This window comes from Tauraco erythrolophus, chromosome Z, assembly GCF_009769465.1.
Source record: "Tauraco erythrolophus isolate bTauEry1 chromosome Z, bTauEry1.pri, whole genome shotgun sequence".
NCBI lineage: Eukaryota > Metazoa > Chordata > Aves > Musophagiformes > Musophagidae > Tauraco > Tauraco erythrolophus.
Window position 1 is genome coordinate 29,875,340 of NC_141496.1, and position 22,056 is coordinate 29,897,395.

General features: G+C 36.3%; 1 protein-coding gene across 8 annotated transcripts in view; it reads right to left on the bottom strand.

The window, feature by feature from the left end:
* Window positions 1-22,056, bottom strand: part of POLK (DNA polymerase kappa) — a 36,096-nt gene that overhangs the window by 10,193 nt on the left and 3,847 nt on the right. For 3 of the 8 annotated variants that reach the window (XM_086629049.1, XM_086629048.1, XM_086629050.1), the window contains exons 2-8: window positions 16,323-16,501; window positions 13,939-14,058; window positions 8,391-8,543; window positions 6,956-7,087; window positions 5,101-5,254; window positions 2,691-2,906; window positions 830-954 (exon numbers count right to left, since the gene is read on the bottom strand). In XM_086629049.1, coding sequence (XP_086485175.1) covers window positions 830-954; window positions 2,691-2,906; window positions 5,101-5,254; window positions 6,956-7,087; window positions 8,391-8,543; window positions 13,939-14,058; window positions 16,323-16,460 — 1,038 coding nt within the window. In that variant the 5' untranslated portion in view covers window positions 16,461-16,501. Of the gene's footprint in view, window positions 1-829; window positions 955-2,690; window positions 2,907-5,100; window positions 5,255-6,955; window positions 7,088-8,390; window positions 8,544-13,938; window positions 14,059-16,322; window positions 16,502-17,501; window positions 17,618-22,056 lie in introns of those variants that run through there. The other 5 variants (XM_086629051.1, XM_086629052.1, XM_086629053.1 and 2 more) reach the window with 5 other exon arrangements.

A 22,056-nucleotide genomic window follows, 5' to 3' on the forward strand; every position in this document is an offset into this window, starting at 1 on the left:
TTTTCCCCTGCTCCAATGGATCCCCTACCCACGAGGAAAAATCCACAAATTTCTCCAACGTGAGTCCAGCCCACTGGAAACAATCCTTCCCCACAGATTGCTCCGGTGTGGGCTATACCACAGTCTCGGGTACTTAGGGAGCTGTAGCCACTCGCTCCGGCGTGGGTCGTCACGCAGACTCCAGATGCCTTTCTGCCTTGCCGTGCCCCCAACACGACCATCCTCAGGCTCAGGCATCTTCTCCCCACGGGCTGCGAGTGGGTCGCTGCTCCACCGAGGCCGTCCTGGTTGCAGGGGGCCGCCTGCTATCTCACCATCAGCCGCAGGGGAAACTCGGCTCCGGCACACCTCCTCCCGCTCCATCCTCACTGACCTGCTGTCGATGCAGCTGTTTCTCTCAGATCTCAGTCCTCTCCAGGTGAACTCAGCCCAGTGGGCACCCTGGGAGTGGGGTGCCCCCGAGTTCCCCAGCTGGCTCCGCCGCCGCCATTCTCCATGGGCGGCGCCGGCCCGACGCAGGCAGCCGCCCGGCCGGGAGCCAGGGAGCGGGGTCAGTGCCCTCCTCCCTTCTCTGCTCGATCCTGGGCGAAGCACTTTTTCCGGTTCCCTTGTCCTGACTTAAATAGGGCAATTCGCAGAGGCGCCCTATTGGCTCAACCCCGAGGGGGATGGCAGTCTGATCTGGTGGCCAGAACTAAGCCTAACCCGGATCCGAAACCGGGGAGGTCGCAGGGAGCAAAATCCCTCTCCTGCCACCAGAACCACCCCCCCCTCCACATCAAACCATGACAACGATACAGTGCATACTAGATGTCACGGTGTCTCTTACCTTTCTAATGGGCAAATCTCTTAGGAAGTCTAGCACTGCCTGTCTCTCAGGAGGAATTCTGCATTGTCCATTAGGTTTATTACGATCACTGCACATTTTTGCTAACATCGTATTTGGTGCTATTCCTTAAAAACAAACAAACAAAACCTGTGTTTTTAAAAAATACAAGGCAATGTTTAATTGCAACTATCCAATATTTAAAAGCATAAGAGTAGCCTCTACATTTGACAAAGACTAAACATAAGCAAAAGAATGACTATAACTGATAACCAGATTTGTTGCAATTCTGCAAAACCATTTTGTAATAGACCTGTGAAAACACAAACACATGTGGTAGATTAAATGTAACGGATGCACCAGATAAAGTGTGCCTACCATCTTAAGACAGTCAGGGTAACACAACATACACTAATCAGTCATGAGAGGTTAAATATCAAGTGTTTAAAAATAACATTAGTTACATGATTTAATGATTTTTTTGATGCTGGGCATGGTAAGGCAAAAGGAAATGCTTACAACAGCTGTTACAATCAACTCTTAATGAGAAGGATGTATTTCTTTCTTGTATTTCAGTAAAAAGAATAAATTAATTTTGACGAAATGTACCAAATTAAAGTATTTCATGGGCTACTGCTGCTATGTAGTCATTTAGAAATATATATATATATTTCCCTGACACTTGTAGGGATGAGGAGGGATTGCTCTTTTCTATCAAAGTGCTGTTTTTACAAATGAAAAGTGGGAATTGGTTTAGCAAGAAAAATTAAATTCTGTGCTACAGCCCCAGTGGTCTAAATTTTTTTTTCTCACTGATTAAACATATTATTGAAGATGACAGAAATAATTCTATTTATTATTGATTATCCGTATTTTTTCAATTAGCCTTATAACCATTTTTCATTTTTGGGCTTAACACCCCTGATGCACTTACAAAAGATATGTGTGTTTTCTAAACAGTAACTTATCCTTAGGAAGACAAAATTCCAGTAGAACAAAATTATTATTTTGCTAACACTCATGAGGTAACATACATGGGGGCGGGTTGTCTCATCCTGCTTCTTCTTACTTGCTGTTCCTTTACCTCTGCTTACATTCAACACTTCCCTGGCCTTCCACATCTGCTCCATAAAGCTCAGCACTCCCTGACACCTCACTGACCTGGTTCACAAAGCAGTTCGGATGGCATCCAAATTAAGTGGCTAGGGACACATGTTTTCATTAGTGACCTAATACAGATTATTATAAAAACAGCTGAGATTTACAGGAGGTTGCCTGAAATCAAAAGACATAAACCTTGGATGGTAAATATTTAAAAGCTAGTGAACAGTTATATTAACTTCAACGCATATTTACTTCTCTGAGAGCTAACTTTTTAATGAATTTTGATATTGCCTCAAGCAAAGAACAGCATGGAGAACTGTTAGAAATACTTAATATTATGAATCTGCTATTCAAACTAACAGCAATTTAGCAACCAGTGACAGATTTTACTATGACCACTGGCTTATTAAAACAATTCACACGAATGACTAAAACAACAATCACCAGTGCTAAGATTAGGTCCTGAGTGCACCGGTTATTCTTCCACACTACTTATATTTCAAGAGGAAAAAGGCAAAAAGATGACACATCTGTTTCTATGATTAAAAAAATCCCTCAACAAACAGGAGTGGGTCTGATAGCTGTAACATCTCTTGAAACACCTGAAACTCACAAGTCTTTGCAGGCTTGCAAAGACAGCATATTTCTTTGCAGCACAAAAATACTGTGACAATGCTAATTTCTTAATTAATGTCCTCTGAAATTAATGTCGAAGACATTGTGAAAATACAAAGCGTTATTATTTTTCATATATGAATACCTGCACTAGCAGTCAGTTGAGTTTTCTGCTCAATTCTAAAGCGAATTTCCTTCACAACTTCCTCTGCAGAAGTTCCAAAAACAACAGAATTTTCCACTGATTGGTGTCTTCGTTCAGGGTGTTCATCCATCAGAGGTGTGTTGTCTTCAAACAGTACCGGTGAAGAAGAGTATACATCTTCAGTATATTTGGCAGACATATTTATATCATTTTTATCTATGTTAGATAGAAACACAAACAATCCATTCATATAAAACATATACTTTTATAGATTTCCTTCTGCAGTGGCTGAAGAGAGTTCATTAGCAGTTCTATTTTTCTGTTTGGAAAAAAATACGTAATTATTTAGCCAAAGCAATTGTAGTGCTTTTTTGTTTGAAGAAAAGAGTCATAACTGCTTTGTTCTTAACATGATTTGAGCTTGGCTGACATTGGAAGAATTGGGTAGGAGACTGGATGTAACTTCCAGAAAAGCAACAAGGTTTAAAGGCCTGTTGCTGCAGCAGCAGAAAAACATCAACATTTTGGCATTGTTTCATATCAGAGTGAAGGCCAAATGCTCCCTTTTTCTGTGGAAATATAAATATTTCACAGAAGTTTTTTCAATATTCTCCAGAAAAAATGAGAGTTCTGGAATATCTGGTTCTAGAACTATCAGCCTGGTGAGTTTGTTTTCAGCTGCAGCCATGGTAGAACAAGCAACGTTAGCAGCTTTGTCTCACTCTGCTGTCATGGTTTCACATTCTGAGTGCTTGTTTGTGTTTCAGAAGAAAGAATGTCAGAGAAGTATGAAGGGGCACATGACTACACATTAGTGATATTCCTTTTGTAAAGACTATGCCAGTTTTTTTGTTTCTGTTCTATTAATGTTTTTCAGAAGTAGTGTACCCTTAATTACCTTCTTAATGGGTATTTAGATAATTTTTGAATACTGGTAATATAAGTGTTCCGGTTTGTGCATCAATCAACCATTTGTATGACTCCTCCTTTTTTATTATTCCCGATTGGGTATACAGTTGTGGATGTGGTTCCAACTCCATCTTCTAGAGCCAAGTGAAATCCAGTTATATCTTAGGCATTACTGTAATTCCTGCAGTGCTCATTACTTTATACATTTTTAGTCTTGTAAAATAATAATGTAACTAGAGCTTACGCACACTGTCTTTGCAGACAATTTGTCATGTTTCTGATGTACAGGACTCACTATGGCATTTCAGGAAACATCTTTGGAAAATACAAAAAACCTTTACAACAGGAAGTTTCTTTATTCTACACCTCCTTAAGAAATAAGATTATTACTTCTTATCTGCAAAATTATCACGTTGAATTGCAAAGGAAAAATACACACCTAAACCACGCCATTTGGTTTAGGAAGCGTAGTACCGCTTTTCACACATTTTGCTGAAGTGAAAATAAATCATCAGCAGTGTTCCTTACATGCGCGGGTGAGTAGTACAGGAAGTTCACCTGTAAACTAACAAATCGGAGCTAAAGAGTATATGAGAGGACGAGGTTATGCAAGGACTTAAGTATCTACACTTTCAATGGGTGTGGCTTATCTGAAGTTTACGTTATATGCACATCTGACCAGTAGCCCCTGCTCCCAATCCCTGGTAATGTGGTTAGCATAATTAACACTATTTCATAAGGCAAGCAGCCATTCTCTGGGACCGACCGGGTCACGTGTTCATTCCCTTTCTCCTCATTATCAGGCCTTGAAGGTCCTGTACACGGAGCAAACAAACCAAACAGAATTCTTCTTCACCTCCCTACTGGCCTCAAGGTTCCTGGGCACCAGAATGATTATTCCCTCCCTTGCCGGCCTTGAAGGTCCCAGGCATCAGGCCAAACTGGTGTTGTTGATGACGCCGTCACAGATCCGGGCAGCATAACAGCACCCAGAGCACGTTCTGTAAAACTAAGCAGTTACAAGTGCTAAGGGAGAACTTGGGCCAGAACTGCTGCTGGACAGTGAGACTTGGGACCTCCTGGCGGACAGGGACACGTCCACTATCATCTGCTTCCTCCAAGGACTGAAGGAGTGACTCACATTCTTTTACATGATTTTTGAGTCTAGATTATGATTGTTATATTGACACAGCAAACCACGTATTAAGATTTGACCCTATGTGCAAGGGTGGTTAGAAGGTGATTAGAAATTACAAGTTAAGTTGTACTATAAATTCTGCATTACACTACTTAGAGATTGTACATTGATTCTGCTTGTAGAAACCCTGTGCTATTCTAATCATAAAGTCTGTGCTACACGAATTATAATTTCCTGTTAAGAAAATAAAGCTTATATTGTTAATGACGATTTACTGCCATCGTCACTCTGCGAAGGATCCCTAAAAGAAACTGTCTGTCCCCTCAGCGTCAGGTGACTGCATGAAAAGAGTAATTCGCTTACCTTTTTCTGTAGTGTTTTCTGTGTTAAAAAAGAATCTTCTCTTATCTTCAGGCCAGTTCAGTCTTTCCCTCAAGTGTTCTGTTATGTTCACGTAGGCTTCATCTAGGCCCATAGGCATAAAACTAGGATCATATTCGGCCAGTATTTCTCTAACCTTGATAAAGACATAGTGAAAGTTTAAAGCCTTGTTGCTGTAAAAGCAGATCTTGACACACAATTACAAGGTGAACAAGTGTACTCTGAAACTTCAAGGTGACCAATCGATATTAAAGATATTTATGGAACAAATTATTTATTGATACTGGAAAATTATAGTACTGATTCTCACAAGTAGCAAGATACCAATAATAAGTGAGAAGTAAACAGATTTTGAGCAGTGTATTTTACTACAGAGCTCATGAAGATCAGTGTGTAAAGGACTTCACAGGCACTAGGTTCACAGACAGTGCAGTAATCACTGAACAGAACTCTGGGGGCCTGGGAACTCAGCACAGCACATGAGCTGATGCACCTTCGCACTGGGTGTCAGATATCACATATGCGAAGGTTAAAACAAACAAACAAAAAACACCTAGGTTTTAAATTATATTCAAACTAAAGTTATAGCCAATGTTTTAGAGCACTGGTTAATGCCACAGGCAAAACTCATTAGAAGAATCTTTAGTGGTAAATGCACCTTCCCAAAAGACAACATAATAAATTAAATGGTCAAAAAAAAATCTCTACCTTTTTCCCCTCTTTTCCCTCCCTCTTTTTTTTTTTTTTTTAAACAAGAAGGAAAATCTGACTGTGTCATGTTTTCTCTATCAGTTTTGGTCAAATTCTTAGGTATCACAATATTTGTTTCACATGCACTTCATCCTTCTGAAACTGATTAAAGATAGGATTCAGAGCTCAACTTTATTGACAAAATGAAATAAATTTAAATATTTTCAGTCTAAATCCCAAGAGAAAAGCATAACTAAAAACCTGAATCAACCCAAACCTTTAATACTTTACCCGATAAAACAACAAATGAAATTCATATCATGAAATCCAAGATCCTTAACAAGTTCAAACCCATTCTGAGATACACATATTTATACACACTTTTTTACAACAGAAGTGAGAAAAATCAAATAAGATCAAAATTAGTAATTAGCTTACTTTATTTATGCAGAGAGATTAAGGCTCCATAAAAATAAATAAATAAATCCTAGCATAATTTTGTTGTAGGCAGGAGACTTGTGCCACGCATTAGTTTGAATTAAGACCTACAAAATATCTTTTTTTTTTTTTTTTTTTTTAAAAACAGGATTTTGGGTATCCTAAGTATTTCTCCTGGCACTATGTAAAATTACTTCCATTAAAGCAAACTGTGATTTTTTTTCTCCCTCATTTTTTTGCGCTTTCAAGTCCCTTCTTTTAAAACAAATGAATCTGCATTTAGAACTCACTAATGCTCTTTGCTTCTGTCCAGTAATCAGCACTCAAAATTATGCGTACGCATTGCATGAAATTATTTTCTCCATGTTTCCTATGTACTTGCAGCTTCCTAGTAATTACATTATGCTCCATGGTTTTGAAGTTTTAAGAATAACAAGGCTCAAGTGGTATCACTAGCTCACTACACGATTTTGAAAATCTCTATCTGCATCAATACTGACTTCATCAAAATGGCAAGATGAGTGAACATAATGCTTTTTCATCTCATTGCCCAAAAGCACCACTGTTTCTTTCAACCTATGTTCAAAGCCATATCACTGAAGAATTTAATATTTTAACTACCACTTTTCACATTATCTACAACTGATGTATCGATAGAGTCTAAAACCAAGAACATTGACTTTTGTTTAGAGAGCACTTTCAGACTTACCTCTTTACTTACTTTGCCGTATTTTTCAAAGTTTAATGGTACTATAGTTAGATGTGGGCATAGCTTTTTAGCAATAAATCCAGGCATGGCTGCACGTACACCAAATCTCCTAGCATGGTAATTTGAGGTGGACTTAGGAGAGATTAAATAAGTTTAGTGTTCAGTAATCAAATTTTTCTTGAAGTTCAGTGTTAATAATCAAGTTCTAATCACATATCTCCATGCAGAAAAGACTGACAAGCCTGAGAGTTTATACGCATTTCCCACCCTCCTGCCTTTCAGTCTGTTTACAGCCTATAAACTTTCATCAGTACACTTTTTAGTGAAAAATAAAATCCAGGTTACATGGTCTAGTCTAAGAACAGATGTTTCCTCTATTATTTTTGTTATTTTTTCCACACTTACGAAAGTGCTCTATGTAACACTGTCATTATGTCATTATTGTATGGTTTATTAGGCTTTAGATTCATAGAATCATAGAATTGTCTGGTTGGAAGAGACCTTCAAGATCATCGAGTCCAACCATTCACCCTGCACTGTCAGGGTCCCTAAACCATATTGCTCAACACCAAATCCACATGGTTTTTAAACACGTCCAGGGATGGGGACTACACCACCTCCCTGGGCAGCCTGTTCCAATACTTCACAACCCTCTCTGTAAAGAAGTTCTTCCTGATATCTAACCCAAATTTCCCCTGGAGCAACTTGAGGCCATTCCCTCTCATCCTGTCATTCATAACGTGGGAAAGAGACCGACCCCCATCTCCCTAAAACTTCCTTTCAGGTAATTGTAGAGAGCAATAAGGTCCCCCCAAGCCTCCTCTTCTGCAGACTAAACAGTCCCAGCTCCCTCAGCCGCTCCTCATAGGACAAGTTCTCTAAACCCTTCACTAGTTTTGTTGCCCTTCTCTGACACACTCCAGCACCTCAATGTCCTTCTTGAAGCGAGGGGCCCAAAACTGGACACAGTACTCAAGGTGTGGCCTCACCAGTGCTGAGTATAGGGGGACAATCACTTCCCTGCTCCTGCTGGCCACACTGTTTCTGATACATGCCAGGATTCTGTTGGCTTTCTTGGCTGCTTGGGCACACTGCTGGCTCATGTTCAATTGGCTGTCGATCAGCACCCCCAGGTCCTTCTCTGCTGTGCAGCTTTACAGCCACACTTCCCCAAGCCTGTAACGCTGCAGGGGGTTGTTGTGGCCCAAGTGCAGGACCCGGCACTTGGTCTTGTTGAATTTCATACAGTTAGCCTCTGTAGAGGCTGTGTATGAAATGACTAGGATCCAGTCTGTCCAGGTCCATCTGTAGAGCCTCCTGACCCTCAGGCAGATCAACACTACCTCCCAATCTAGCGTCATCTGCAAACTTGCTGAGGGTGCACTCAATCAATTCATATAACTGATTTCTGTATTAGCTTGACATTTGGCCTTACCAACATACTCATTGATCCCACTGCTATTGGCTTTTCCTTCAGCTCTGGATTGTCTCTCATTTCCACAGCCGCATAGAAGGCATCCATGTCAATGTGTACAATCGTATTCTTAAGGTTACGGCTCTGTTCCAGTTCTATTACAAGTTTGTCCACCTGAATAGAATAAACCAATAATTGAAAAACTACTAACCTGGCAGAAGTGCAAAAGTACAGATGATCCTAAAAACTCAAATACATCTGGCGTATAGTTAAAAAAAACAAAACCCAAACTCCACCAAAATAGCACCAGTAAAAAAAAACAGAACCAAGTTTCTGATGAAATTTTCTCTCAGAGGAAACACTGCTGCAGAAAATGGCATAAAAAAAATCCCCAAAACTCAATGAATAAAACCCCCTGACCAACAAACAACAAAACCCCACTTCTGTGAAAAAAAAAAAAGATACATCTTCTGATTCAGACAGAAATTTTGTAAAACCATTGACTCTGCAGCTTTAGCTACTGTGATACAGGTTATTAAAAAAAAAAATCTGAAAAACATGCTACTATAGAATTTCCAACACTCCCAAATTAAGCTACCACACTTCAGAAAACTGGCCTAGATAGGTGAAGAGTAGACTGACAGCTCACAGGGTAGATTAATCTTTCTTGTCAGAAATAAGGTCTCAAACAAACAGTTTCATTTACTGCTAAGTAAGCTACTGTTAATCCTTTAATAAAATTCCTCAACATTTGTTACAGGAATCCATCATACAAGACTAGATTGACATAAAAATTGCCAGGTAACCTTTGAAGAAAAGTCCATTGGAAGTGTGTTTCACTCCAAGAGTTAAAGATGTATCGTTTGCTAGCAGACTGAGCAGTACTCCTGCTTCATCCACTTCTCTCCATGACCTCTCCATGAAATACTTTAACTGTGCTTAATTTGCCTGCATTCTTTTACCAAAAGACTTGCAGATAGCGTGCTTGTTTCTGAAATATTTTTCAACTGTGAAGTACGGACCAGAAAGCATGAGTGCATTATTTGACAGTCTACTGATTTAAGATTACTATGTTGGCAGTACCACATACCATTCCAGACGCAAAAGAACAAATATATTAAAAAAAAAAAGGAAGTGCTATCTAACCACTGTTATCTAACCACACTAATGACTATGCTAACCTCTATTTATACAACAAAAGTTTGCTACTGCTAAAAGAAACCCCAACAAATAGGCATAATGGAACTCAAGAAATGCAAGTAGTGAAAAGGAATGGAAGTTTCACTTTGCTTGCAAGCACAAGGATACACAAATACATTCATGACATCAAGGCACCATGACAGAAATATCAGGATTGACGACAATGGGTTTATAGTCCCGGAGAGAAATGTTTACATGCAATTTGCATGGTTACTTGAAGACAGTTTCTCTCTTTTTTCCCCCTCAACAAAGCTGCTTAATAAAAAACATAAAAACCTTATCAAAAAACCCATCTTTGGAGCTGAAGACTCCACCAAGGCGAAGTGGCTATGAGTGTTCTAACTAAATTGCTGAGTAATGATTTACAATGTCCTTTCTCTGTTTTGTTCCAAGTTGATTTGAGGGATGAAAGGCTAGAATGGGGCCTCAAACTAGGTTATTCCATACAAATGAGCACAGTATGCTCCCTGAGGCCGAGAAAACTGGTTTAGACAAAGCAAAAGCACAAGGGGAAAGCCATTCAAACAATAACCAGGAAAAAAAAGTGAGGAATTCACATTATTTTCATTACACTATTAATGCAGCAGGGGTTCAAGTCAACACTATAATCACGAAAAGCATCCTTATTTTAAACTCTATTTTACAGATAATTTTCAGGTTACTCTCAAATTCAAATTGCTTAATTAATTAATACTGTTAATTGCTCTAGTTACATAACTTCTGTATTTATCACATTTATAACAAAATTCTTTTTGCATTTTCTCCCCAAACGTATTTCTAACAAGCTACTTACTGATTATCTAACACATGCATCTAAAGAATGAAGGAATATTACATTAAACTGATCAGAAATATAAAAAGATAACTCTTCAGCAAAAGCAACTGATATAAATAATATGCCAAAACAAAACACACACAGATGTATCCATAGAATTCTGGGAACCTTCAATTTTCCTTTGAAGATAAAGAGAGATATGAAGTTTTTTTTATTTCTATTCTAGATGAAAAAAACCCTAAAAAATACAAATTGTAATTAGAAGTTTAATTTTGCATACAGTGACTTTTAGACAATTTGAAGAGTAACCTCTCATTCTTTCTTATCCCATGATGCAAACCACAAGTTCTCTGTCTTAAATTGCTTTGTCAAAGTAATACAGAAAAGATTATTCAAACCTCTTCCATATTTGTAAAAGCATCTGACAAGGTGAAGAGATAGTAAACAGTGATACCATTTTAAGACAATAATAACTATTTACAGAATAAACATCTGGGATAAAACTCACATTTATAAAAAGAGCAAACATCAGTACAGCAGTTTGCAAATCTGGTAGCAGCTGGATACTTTTAAAAGTATTAACTATTGCTGAATTTTAAGCAATTCAATTTTAGGCTGTGAGGATAATCTAAATCTGTTACAGAAAAATTTTCAAAAATTAAGAATTACATGATACTGTACAGTATATAATTTCCCTTAAAAGATGACAATGACATTCATTACAAAAATGTCAAACTGCCTTTCAGATTTCAGATTATTTTAAAAAAAAGAACAAAACAATCAAACAAAAAACCAAAGAAATATCTGTGCACCAAAAAGGCAGTTTTAAGAAGATTTACAAGTGTTTTCTAATCTCCAATATCTGCAAAATCAATGGTTGTAAGTGCCCTTCTGCAAAGAAGGCCTTCTAAGGAAAACTGTAAAAATATGAGAAATACTCTCACAAATTCCTTGGCATACACACACTTTAGTGGTGAGAAAGACAGCACTACATTGCAGATTCTGTATCTTATTTACATTACTGTTTCCAATATGTAACCAGGATTTTGTCCAACAAATCCAGTAAGTGTGGATTTTTTGGTGTGTTTGTTTTTACATTACAGCATTTACATCAACTGCCAGCTTAGGAAGACATATTCGAGCCTCTAACCATCCTACATACAAGCCTTGATTTGCAGATGAGAACCTGCAGCATTCATAGCAGAAGATACATGGATACTTTGTAATTCTAGGGTACTTCCCACTTAGAAATCTTAGGAGAACAAATTCTCTCATGGTATGAAAAAGAAGAGTTAAAGAATTTGACAGACAACAACAATAAAGAAGAAAATAAGATAATGAGAGCTGACTATAACCATATCTGAAGACTTAGAGAAGCCGATTAAACAACACACAGCACATACTAAGAAAAGCAAATGGGACAAATAAGACTTTCAAAGTTAAAGGTGGAGATAATGGCCTGGGGAAGAGTAGCTGGCAGGTGACAGAAGAAGGGGGAGGCATTAGGATATCAAACAGACAGACAAGACTCCCCACAAGATTGGGGACTTCAGTGGAGACTGTAGGCATAGACAAGCACTGGTTTGGAAAGAGAGAACTGATGGTAATATGGAGACATGGGACAAGAAAAGGAAAATTCAAGATAGGATAAATTAAAAGAGAGGAGAGGAGAGAGCAAAAGGGTCAGAACTTGTGATGCAGAAATGAGGGCAACAATAATCATGAACTAGAGTTTATCTGCATACAGAGGATGGAACCAAAATCCAAGATTCTGAGATGTTTTTATAGCAGCAAATCAGAAATTAGCCAGCAAAAAGGTGTGCATGTTATCCCCCTCTAACGACAGTTTTCATGCAATATGGCAGCTAACTTAACAGTTACTCCACTGGTAATAAAGATGACGGCTATTTGAGCAAGTGGCAAAAAGATTTCAAACCTGAGGTTTGAATTTCAGGTCCCAGTAAGACCCACATGAAAGAATTTATCTCATTTTTGAAGATTCTTTTTTCTTCTACAGAAAGCAATTTTCATACAAAACATTAAAATAAAATAACATTACGTTGCAAGATCAAAGAATCAAGTTCAGAAAAAGAACAGCATGAGGATAGTCAAAGCAATTCAAATTTACTGGCTTTCACTATATGCACTATATATTTTTTAATTACATAACCATATGCTAATTTTATAGGATCTGTGTCATTCATGTCATTAATTTTGTAAGAAAGACTGTTCTCTGTAAAATGAAAAGTTCTGTGGTGAAGGAAGGATGGAAATGGAAGTATTTTTTAATAATTAAATGACTTAAAAGCTACCCCAGACAACTGAAAAAAAAAAAAAAAGACCAGACAAGCAGATACATAACTGAACCATGTTAAAGATTAACTAAAAACAGTTGAGGCATACAGGTTTATAATAAACTTTTCAGAGGTACTCAGTAATTGCAAGCTTTTCTGGGCACACATTTGAGACACTGGCATCTAATTTACAGATGTTCACTGCAAATCTGCAGTGAACAAAAAAAGATTGCACACCAAAGCTTGGGACCTGTAATCCTCACAATGGCATTCGAAACTAACCGATATGTTTAATCTTCATGTGCTTCAGCTCCTCATCTACAAAACAAAAACATTTTGCTGCCGTATTGCAAGAATAATTCAAAGAATTCACACTACGTGGCGTACAACGTAGAAAAGTCTAGGAGGAAGTCAGTTATTCTGCATTCAGAGATGGATTAGACTGCTGTACAACAAAAAGCTTGGGGCTACCCATTGAGCAATGAGGACAACAGTAAATATCGAATAATTGCCCACTCAGTGAACACTGGTTGCACTAGGAACTGAATGAAGCAGGAATCCTGTTAAGGAAAAATAGCAAGCAACCACGTAATTAAAGACTGAATCACAGTATAAGTGAACAAGGAAAGGAATTAAGCTTTTACAAGGAACTTTAATTCTGTTGTGCCTAAGAATGTTTAATGTGCAACCTTGGTGCCTTTGTTTTCTTTCACAACCTTTCATACACAGTAATTCTTTAGATACTATTATTTACCATTAGCATTTGAGAAGCGAACTCACCTCTTCATCTTTCTAGTTCAGACCACTTGTATTTCTTGTGACTGCTTACCATGGCGATTTTTTGATTCATTAGCAAAAATAAGGAATAAATTATATCCAGAATTGCTGACAACTGTGATTTCCCTCATGCCATTGCAGGCCACCAAACACAAATATACATGTATTATAAAAACAGAAAGGAAATTCAAAACTGGAATGATACTTATTAACAAGATATTTAACAAAACTTTTACATACACCATAATGACATCTCTTTAAACTGATCAGACTTAGAAGAGGAATTACTTTGATTCATTTTACTCATTTAGAGAATTTTTTTGAGTGATTTTAAAATTTATTCTTCCAGTAATTTTTTATTAAGATTACATCATCAAAATATTGTGCACTTTTACTCGTACAACTAATGTCAAAATGGTATTTAACATTTTTCTAGTTTATTGCATTAAATGCTGGTGATAAGCACACATTAAAACGTTTATTATTCCCCATTTACACTAGAAAGTCTTTACAAGATTAGTACCTGCAGCTGTGCTTTCAAGAGCTGTTGCGTTGTAATTTTCTCTTTTAGCTGCATCATTTTTTCAATGCGTTGGTTAACTTGTTGATCTTTTTTAAGTTCATTTTCATAAAATCTAGAACCCTGGAAGAAAGTTGCGAAAACACTAAGGTTTTTATTTGTCCTTTCCTATAAACACTCATATTTGATCTACAGAAAATGTAAAATACAGTAACCGTGTACTCAGTATATTTACTTGTTCTAGCACTTTGACAACAGCAATTTCAAAATAGTAAATAAAAATCAAACTATTCTTTGCAATACCTCCAAGGTAAGGAGTATAAAAACCTAAAAATAAATGATTTAAGCATTTTGCCAGACTTCCATATAGTTTAATCTACATGGAAATAAATGATGACATTGTAGAAGTCAAATCTAATTATAATGTTGAGTATTTCGTCGAACATTTAATTTTGAAGGACACTGCAGAATTAGAAGCTATTCAGAATAGAATGATGAAAAGTAAATGGGTATAAAAAAGCCCTCTTGCTCTCCAATACGTAATTGCTCCTTCAAGAACAGGAATAAATATAAGGAGATGTAATGAAAACATAAAAAAAAACAACCATCATGTAGAGAGCATATAATGTTACTTCCTTTCCTGACTCGTAACAAAGAAAAGAAGGCATGGAATGAAACAGAAAAGAGGAAAACTCAAAATCAGAAATAAAATATTTTTCTTGCAACATCTGCTTAGCTTACAAAAGAAATGGCATTTTCAGGAAGAGGTAATGTCTTTTATTGAACCACTTGATAAAACCTGCATAAATTAACAAATTTTTAGCTAAAACCCTCCGCCTACCAAACTGCCACTGATGCCAAGAATTTAGCCATAGTTAAATAAGAATCAGGCGTTTTTATAAAAAGCAAAAATATGCACTTTTATAATAATGATTAAAAGGATGAATGGCAAGACTGTAATGCGTCATGTCTTATTGCTTAGAAAAAAAATCACTAATTAGAAGAAATTAGGGTGTATTTTCTCTCAATATCAGACATGCATTTCATCTTTTCTTCCCTCTGCAATCAAATATGACTTGTTGGGACTTACTGAAAGAAATACCAAAATGTTAGTGTGGGAAGCAATCCAATACTTAAGAGGACTGTTATTAAGCTGTAGGGTTTTTTTACATCTCTTGCAGTATCTCACAGTTGTAATACAATTGTGGGTAGTGTTTTTAGGTGTGATTCTGAAGACTAAAGAAAAGCTTAAGAATCAATGCTTCTTTTCAGATTTCTTGAGCTATATCTGGTATTTATATCCTCTTGCTTTTTTTGACATAAATATATTCTAATACATGGGTGCCTGTATATCAGTTTCAAAAGCCTATTTTACAATTCATTCTATTTCATACCAGGAAATGAAACAGTAACTGCTCTGATGCAATAATTTATCCAAATATCATTATTAGGGATATGTCAGAAAAAGCACTAAGTTTTCAGGAAAAACTGAACAGAACAAGTAGATGAAACATGTAATCAATAAGGGGCTTGACAGCATAAAAAGTACCATCAAAGTGAAAACGCAAGTGAAATAAGGAGTGCCAAATAAGAGCTGTTAGTAGTGTGTTTTCTGCTTGCTCCGCCTCTGACTCTGCAGTTTACCACAGAGCAAGAGTAATCAGCACAGAATTCACGAGCAAAATATAAAGCACACAACCTAGTGCCATATTGACATTAAATGAAATGTACATTTGTGCAAGGACAAGTAAGAAAACCCGGAGTTGCTCAAATAAAGTGTTATCTCCATATAGTTCTATATGAAGATTCTCCAGTAACAAGTAAGAAGACTAAAATTTCAATGCTTTGTAGATTTGTGAGGTCCTCCGTGGATCTTTGGCACAAAGTTGCACACTACTGGCCACCTCTCTTTAATACTCAGAAGACAATCAAGAAGATACACAGTAAGCACAAAGAAATCCCACTGAAAGTACTAGAAAAACCTGACTACATTAAATTAATGAGTTTCAGGAAGGTGACCAATAGAGGTAGGTCTGCTTGGCTGATTAATGATGGGGCAGGCAAAAGAGATGGAAAAGGGGAAAACAAGATGCCTAAGAAAGCTGAAACCTTCACAATTCTCTCTGGGTATTTATGTACCGCTTCAGGCAAAAAGGGAGCACCTAAGGACGTACTCAGTTGTGTTCCTCTGTGTCCCTGTGGATGAATCCAACAGTACCCTCTGGTACCCTAAGCTACAGTTCCTCCCTTCCCTTGCCACACAGCTGTTTTTTCTTAGAAGCTGTCCTCCATTTACATGTGAGCGACAAAATTTGGGGAAGGAAAGAAGAGGGCCTTATGATACTAGACAACAGGTAAAGCACCAGGAAAAGAGTAATCAAACCAACCTTGGTAGCTTCCATGATGATTTTATTGATTTTCTCTTTATCCAAGCCTTGCATTCCAGCTTTGTTATCATTGAGGCCCATTCTAAGTAGAACTCCATCAGTACAAGAGCTGCTACCGATCTTTTCCATGTTGTCCATAGTACTTCTTAAAAAAGAGTAGCTCTTTTAAGATTTAATACCTGAAAAAAAGAATTGAAATCATATATTTCTTTCTAAGTTCCAGCTGAACAATACAAAAAAAAAAATGGAATTCTTCTGATGTATTTATTTAATAAGCATTTTATACTTATTCAGAAAACACCACACTTACCACAAATACGAAGACTTGTATTCCTGTAAAGTGGCTGACCTGCCCTGTAAAGCCACCTGTAACTCTATCAGGGTTTGGAGACAGCAAGATTTTGCTTTTTTATTAACTTAAAAACATACTCTCTAAAAAGTTTCCTTGTAGAAATTAATGAGCACTACCAACTTCAGGTAAAGGTTAGTACCTTACACATGCTCATGAGATTTATACCTATATGTTATCTTGTCAGATGAAACAATACTGCCTTAAATATAAAATAATGCTCTCTAGATTATTACATTAAAAGAGGAGAAATGGAATGATTTTTAAATTGCAGAAGACCATTGTTCATTTAGTCCTCATTCCTGCTTGAGACAAGCCACAGAATCTTTCCCAGTAATCTCTAGTTCAAATTCAAAACTTTTCTTTGTGTTAAAGCTCATCTTTTAGAAGCAGATAGCTTCAATTAAAAGTTTTAAATAAAACCCTATTCTTTAATGCAGGGTAAAATTCATGCTTTTTTTTTTTTCCCACTGATTTGTAGAGTCATGGTATTCAACTAATAGAATGTAACAAGCCTTTTCCACTCACTTATTGTCATCAGTAATTTCTTATACATGGAAGGACTTCTGATACGTGGGCTTCTAACATCTTCCCTTGTTGCTTATGAAAGTAAATAGCTGAATCTTTTGATGGGGTCTAATTACATGGTAAACTGTCTAGTTATTGAATTAATCTTAAAAAACTAAAGAAAGCAAATTTTACCTGCTGTAGTATGAACCCATGGTCTTATTTTTGCCAGGTTAAAACAAGTAGAATCCAAGTGATACTGGCATAAATTACTCAATATATATTTATTACTGGAAAAGCATAGAGAAATAATTTCTTACTACCCCAAGTTGCTGACTCATAAATCACTTCCACTTTACTCTCACACAGGATGCACATTCACTCCTAAACTTCCTCTTCAAGCTGTTCCCATGACAGGAGCCCCTCCTGTTTGGAGAAGCCACACCCTTTCAGGCACATACAAAAGCTCTATTAAACCACCACAAATTACACAAATCTAGAGCATTACATCTTTTCTTTAAATGCCACCTTCCCATACCAGGACTTAAGCGGGCCTCATTAGCAACCAAATTGAAGAAGGCCATTATGTATTTTTGCATTTAGAGATTAATTTTTGCTATTAAAGAGCAATACAGGTGATTTTTTAAAATTAATGGTGGCAATGTTTGTATAAGATCTTCTCCTGAAACATACTAGCAAACTGAAGTCAAGATATTAAAGAAAGCCATCTTTAAAAAAAAAATGACAAAAATATTTAATCATATTCTATTAATCAAGATTATTATTTATGATGTCTTCCGAAGATGAAAGATCAGGCAAATAATGCTGTGTTTATCTCCATCTTGTTGTATTTAAAAGAACAAAAGGTGATGTAGAGACCAGAACTCTTCTCTTGATCCTTCAGTAGCACTTGGGCTACTACAATGGCAACTAGCAACAGGAGTGACTTCATAGTTCTTATGTGCATCTATCAAATAAAAGACCACGATGATGAACATTTTGATAAATTTTTCACTTACAGTAGGACAATCTCTTACAGTTAACATACACATTTACCAGAACAGGTTTGCCAGCCTTCAATCACAGGAAAAAGCACTGCATCCCACAAAACATTCCAAGTTTCATCTCAAGCTCATAAGCACCCCTCATATCAATTAGCTCCACAATAATTCTATTGTTAGCGGCAATCTGGTAAGTAACTGATACTTAGTCTGGAAAGTAACAGGCACAATTCCCAATAAATACTATCCTTAAGGTAAATGCCCCTCCACTATTCCCCATAGTTCTTTTATTACTCTTTCCCTTCAAGAAGCCAGAATGAGCACAAGATTGCGTCCATTTCCTACTCCAGTCTTTGCAACATTTCTTAGCTGTTTCTTACTCCTGAAAGTATCTTTATACCTAGCATATACAAATCTTTCCCCCTCCTCATTAGATCACTCTTAAAGGCTGTTTTATAGCAGAGGCTTTAAACACAATTCTTGTCAGTCAAAAGCCTTCTCTATCACACTGTTATATAACCAGTGATATATACCATTATCATATGAGCAATGGAAAAAGTAACTGTCTTTAAAAAGCCTCATAAATGGACGTCTCCTGACGTGTTTTATCTTTTCAGCTTCTTGTATGGAACAAAATACATTGCTAGCACCAGATGATAAACAAATAATACCTTAGTTGGAATTAAGAAGAAAATATTTATTTGAGTATGTAACATTTGTTCTCCAACAAAGCTTAAAGGTGTACAGAAGGGTAAAAACGAATAACAATTGATACAATTTTCAGCTGCTTAACCTGAACAGAACCAGAAGATAATCTTGGTTTCAGATTAACAGGCCTGAAAAATATATGTAAAATATTTAGCATCTGGAGTGAACCATAAAAGCTACAATATGACAACAGATATAGCATTGTCAGATAAAACCAGCGGATCATCTGGTATAGACAAAATGAAAATGAAATATTTAAAGGAAATGCAGAAGCACAGTTTGAAATACTACCCAAAATGTCAACAAAATATCAGTGTAGAAACTGGTAAGGACAATCAGTAACTGTTTTAAAGGAAAATTGACCTAGAGAAAACATTTAGCTTGTGGTGACACAATCCTATAAAATTTTTGCTAAAACAACTTGGAAAAAGTGGGTAAAGGTTTAGAGCCTTCACTAACTCAGAACAGTCTAGGCAGAGTGACATATTTTTGGCATGTTGTCACTTCAAGAAGCTGCTGCAAGACTGAGCTGTTCCCTCCAATAGAACATGTTAAATTTCTCTCAGCATCACACTGAGTAAGTAGGGAAATGTGAAATGAGACAAGTCTGTGAAGACAGTCTACAATTAAATACTACTGTATTAGCCCTGTGACTTGGGAATGGGGGGAAGGAGCAGCAGAATCATCTATAAGTGGAGGAGGAAACTTTCCAGTTGCTACTGGAAGGACTTGTAAACCGGAAAACTTTGGCAGTGAATGCCAACAGTTAACGCAAAACAAAAACGCGGTGAGGAACTGCAGAATAGCATCACTGTGTAGGAAGTTTTGTCAGTAACCTGGGATGCTTACAAGTGAAAGACAACCACTAATAAAACCCAAATAAGCTCTCCTAGGAGCAGGCACAGAAACTCAACTGAACCAGTCAGACAGGGTTATATAGTATATGAAAGTATCAAGAAGTTGAAATTGCAGTAACTTATTTCAATTTAATTGCCTCTACCTTTATTCAAATTTAGCATTTTTTTAAGCAGTGGAATGAACTAACCTGAAGGAAATGGCTTGTATTTGATCCTGTGCCACTCCTCCAGCCTGTCTTCAGTAAAAATCCTCCAATTCCAGCAACAGAAAACCTGTGTGTTCTGTGAAAACTTAAATGTCTTCATACTATTATTTTCATGTAATGAAATGATACATAAGAAAGACAAGAAATATTTCTAAGAATATTCAGTTCAGTGGACATACTGTTATTACGCAGGTTGTTAACAGCTTGCCTTTTAATGATAGCATTAACTACCTGTTGCGAAGAAATATTAGGATTGGAAAATGACACCAGTATGGAAAAGTGTGAAAAAGAATTTCTTTACATGCTGAATTATGATTTGATGCATTTGATTGTGTACCAGTCTTCATAAAGAAAATCAAACTCCGACATCTTTGCTATCACAGATGCTCAAACCAATAGTGAGATGCAAAGAAGTTACTACAATATACAACTGCCTACTTCCCCCAGAGCTCAAAATCTAAAGTCTAGGAATCAAGACATATATTACAGATGTAAAGGATCATATTTTACATCCCAATTGCCTTGAGTAAGTCTCCACAGCATGTAAAAAAAAATACCGACGTTGCAAATAAAAACACAATTACTAAAGACTCCTTTCTACATGATTTTTTAATTTTTATTTTTTGGGTGGCTAGAACAAGGATCTAAATTAAATAGTTTCTCTGATTTCTGTAAAACTCATAAAAGCCTTCAATAACATTTCACCAAAATCTGACATCTCATTTTTTTGTAGTATGAGCCCAAAATAAACTTGTTTTCCTCCAATTAAAATGTTTTAGAGATTCCTTTATTTAAACCCCTCTGTTCTTACTTTAGCAAGAACAAAACAAAATTATAACAGTTAACTTCACATACAGAGAACAGATGAAGCTATAGCTTCAGGAATTCTGTCATTACATAGGCTGCATCAGAAGAAAATCAGCATTATCCTTAACTTCAAGGACAAGGTCAAGATGTTAATTGGAGTTCTGTAAAAGCACTGAAAGTACTTCATCCAGTTTTGACCACAAAGGATCACTTCTCAGGCTTTTGGCTAAAATCAAGTGTGGTGTAGTACTGATCACTGTGTTGAAAAGATAAATGTCTCTGAAGTTAGTACTATACCACATTAAAGAGAAGAGAAAGAAAAAGCTTCCTTTCAAATATCAATATATATACAGATGAGATCCCCAGTCTTTTCTTTTTCTTATGAAAACTTTACAAATGACCCATTATCAAATACTACTAAAGTCCCAAGCACTCAGTGCAAGTGTGGGATGGAAAAATTTCTTCCATAAAATAATTATTAAAATAATTATTCCATAAATATTAAATAATTCAAATAGCTAAATTTTTATATGTAATTATTTTTATTATTAATTATCTTAACATTCAATTCTCATAATTATAATTTTATTAATGTAAATATTTAATATTTTATATTAATCAATTTAAATATTTAGTAATTGTTAAAATAATTATTCCATAAAATTATTATTAAAGTAATTATTATTCACAGCCATCATCTACATCCATGTAGAGGACAGCTGTGAATAACATGAAACTCATAGAACATTCTGTAAGTGCTCATAAGGTCCTCAGAGTCAAATATGAAATATTCAGCTTTAATACATCTTCAGTAAAAGGGTAATTCAGTGCTTTAAGACTATAAAAGAGGAAAGTTCAGTTACTTCAAAAAATATACTTGTCATAAAACTTTGCTGCGCTACCATCTCACCATAACACACACTTAAGCCAACCAAAAACCTCATAAACCAAGGCAGGCAAAATGAATGAAAATAAGCAATCTAGATAGGCGTGTTTCCCTAGTGAGAATGCTACAAAAAAAAAGTGGCTAATAATCATTCTTCACAATCACTTTCTCTTGTACTGAGACAGAACTAAGCTTAGTGTTGTAAGCCTCTACCAAAACCCATAAACTAATGAGCAGTTACTGTTCCAGATCTCAGACAATTCATGTTCACCTATTTGCAAAAACTTTCATTTATATAAATGTAAAATATAAAATATACCTCAAAAAAGTCATGTAGAAAGCTACATAAACTGCATACATATTGAATCAAAGGATAAGAAATCAAGTCCCTTAAAAAAAACCAAACAAACAAG